General features: G+C 39.8%; 1 protein-coding gene across 1 annotated transcript in view; it reads left to right on the top strand.

The window, feature by feature from the left end:
* The window catches only part of LOC101854586 (transient-receptor-potential-like protein), a gene marked incomplete at its 3' end in the record, with an annotated part of 68,424 nt that overhangs the window by 15,895 nt on the left and 49,919 nt on the right, over positions 1-2,610 (top strand). Inside the window, 1 exon segment of the mRNA XM_035970984.1 lies at positions 2,255-2,413. Within this exon segment, the coding sequence (XP_035826877.1) occupies positions 2,255-2,413 (159 nt within the window).

Raw genomic sequence — 2,610 nt, 5'->3', positions numbered from 1 at the left:
GGGGAGTTATTTATCCCTCGTAAGCAATTTTTATTTTTCGTTGTAGTAATGCTTTCATCCAAGCTAGACATGTGCCTGTCAACTTATCTCAAACTGTACACACAAGAGACAATCAATGCGAGTAATGGGAAACAAATAAACAGAATAATAGGAAAGAGAGACAGAGAAAGAATTATTATTATTAAAGAAAAGTCGAGGCCAGACTCCATTGTGAGGCATCATACTGAAATCTCACGCTTGTCAAATTGAAGCTATCGAAGAAACCGGCATTTTCTCATCCTTGGGGTAATCTTTTTTTGTTGTTGAGATTTTCCCTTTTTGACTTAACACCTTCTATGTCCATTGAAAACACATTTACGTGTAGACTCAATTGAAAAATGTTGACCAAAGGCTCAGAAATTGTAAATTGTAAATGTACAGTCTTCAAGGACACTCAAGTTTGGAAGTCACCAAACTTTAGTGGTAATTTTCTCTCTAATTTTACCCCTGACGCCAGGCAAACCTTGGCCACTTAAATCGTAAATATCTCTTTTTCGCAAGATAAACGAGTACTTTAAAAAATCAAAAGCAAGGTAAATAAACAAGCTTGAAGCGAGCACCTATAATGCCACATGCCGAAAAATTGACGAGCAACTAATCCCACCCTGTTGGGGTAGCTGTACATTCAATAGTTCTTTATATTTTCTAGCTATTTAGAAAATCATAATACAATTTTCAAAATAACTTATTCAGCACCTTTAGCAGGGTAAAACTTTATCAAAAGCTAATTATGGAAAATAAACAGTAATCAGATTATTGCAGGATTGTCAGCTCAAACAGCAAGTCGTAAGTTGCAAGTCACAAGTCGCAAGTTGCAGTCCTGACATTTTCAAAAGTAGATACAAATCACAAAGAAACAAGCGATGCCAGGTTGTTGCAGCCAAAAGCTCTCTCCAACCAGGGTCATACAAAATGTCCATAAAAGGTCCAGGGGTGTGCTTAACTATAAGTATCTATAAGGTGGGACCTCCGAATTTAATGGCCATATCCGACAAATGCAGTTTTTGGGACACCTGAATAGACGTAAGGGTCTTGAACATCTAGCTCTCTCTGGTAAAATGGAAGGCAAACGAGACTGGGGTAGGCCCAAAGCAATCTACTTGGGGAACCTAAACAAATGGGTAACAGGGAAAGATCAGGGAAGCGTAGATTTTTTCGAGAGCATCCGAGCAAAAGAATGAATGGAGAACCATGATTGCCGATGTCTGTCGCAGATCTGGCACTGGATGATGATGATGATCCGATAAGATCGCGCTAAATTGGAAAATGCATGTAAAGTGCTTTTCCTAATGACACAACGTCAGAGCGAGCTCAGCCTCGAGCCCCCAAACCTGCAATCTTACGATTACGAGTCCGATCGCCTAATCAATAGAGCATTGAAACAAACGATGCAGATACCCCAGTAAACAGAGCCTTGCAAATAAACACGTTTTAAAATGCAACATTAACAAGTGCATTTGTTCGGTCACGATGACTGGTGCTAGTCATTTTTGTCTTATCTTTACGACTGAATTGTAAAGTTAAATACTAAAAGGAGGGCAAATGCGATGCCGTATAACAGTAATGAAACATATAGGAATTTCTTCAAGCTAAGTCTGAGCGTGACTTTTCACGGACTAATAAATCCAGAGGAATGGAAGGAAGAGGGAGGGGGGGGGGTGATGTTTCAATCCCGGTAAGTAATGTCTAATGTTCGTTGTCGTAATGCTTTCTTCCAAGCGAGATGGACTTGTGCATTGGCTTCAGAACCTGGGTTGAGAGTTTACTCTGCTTCCCCTTTACCTCATCACTTTATTAAACTTACAACAAACCCTAACAGAATAGTCTCAATTAAAACCAACGATCCATCATGTCTACAAGTCAAAAATGAATTTAGTCGCAATTGAAGATAGGTAGAATACAAAAGCGAAAATGAGTGAACTAGAGGTGACGTATATTCCAAAATTTCAATTGCTTACTTAATTACTTTTATCCGCCGCTTATACCCTTTTGGGTGTCGCGGGAAGAAAGAGACCTCTCTCTGCCACCAGCCGAGAGCTTGGGTCAGGGGGATGCCGAGAGTTGTTAATGTTTCCCTGACTCCATCTGTCCAGGTCTTTCTCGGTCGCCCTCTAACTTTGTTGCCATCGAATTTTTTAAAAATGTAGGCAGTGACGTTAATATTGAAAAAAAAAATTGTTTTCTTATATCTTTATGTAAATTGACCTGCTTGCAGGGGATGCCCTGCTTTACGCCATACGAGAGGGGGTGTACCGCATTGTGGAGATGTTGATAGAGCATCCTTCAATATCACGTGACATGCTGGGTGCTGATTGGTCCAAAAACCGCCTCGTGGGAGACGAAAGCTTTGACTACTCCCCTGATATATCACCTGGTGAGTGGCGTTTATTACTGAACTGTTTGTCTATTTGTTTATTTATTTTCACTGAGGCTTTGACTGCTATCTTTCATATCGCTTCGCAGCATCTTACTATTGCAATTGTTTTGATGATGATGATGATGATGATGATGATGATGATGATGATGATGATGATGTGATGATAATGATGATGAAGATGATGATGATGATGA

Source organism: Aplysia californica, unplaced genomic scaffold (assembly GCF_000002075.1).
Source record: "Aplysia californica isolate F4 #8 unplaced genomic scaffold, AplCal3.0 scaffold00355, whole genome shotgun sequence".
NCBI classification, from domain to species: domain Eukaryota; kingdom Metazoa; phylum Mollusca; class Gastropoda; order Aplysiida; family Aplysiidae; genus Aplysia; species Aplysia californica.
Note: the sequence above shows the minus strand (reverse complement) of the source record. Positions and strands in the feature narration are given on the sequence as shown.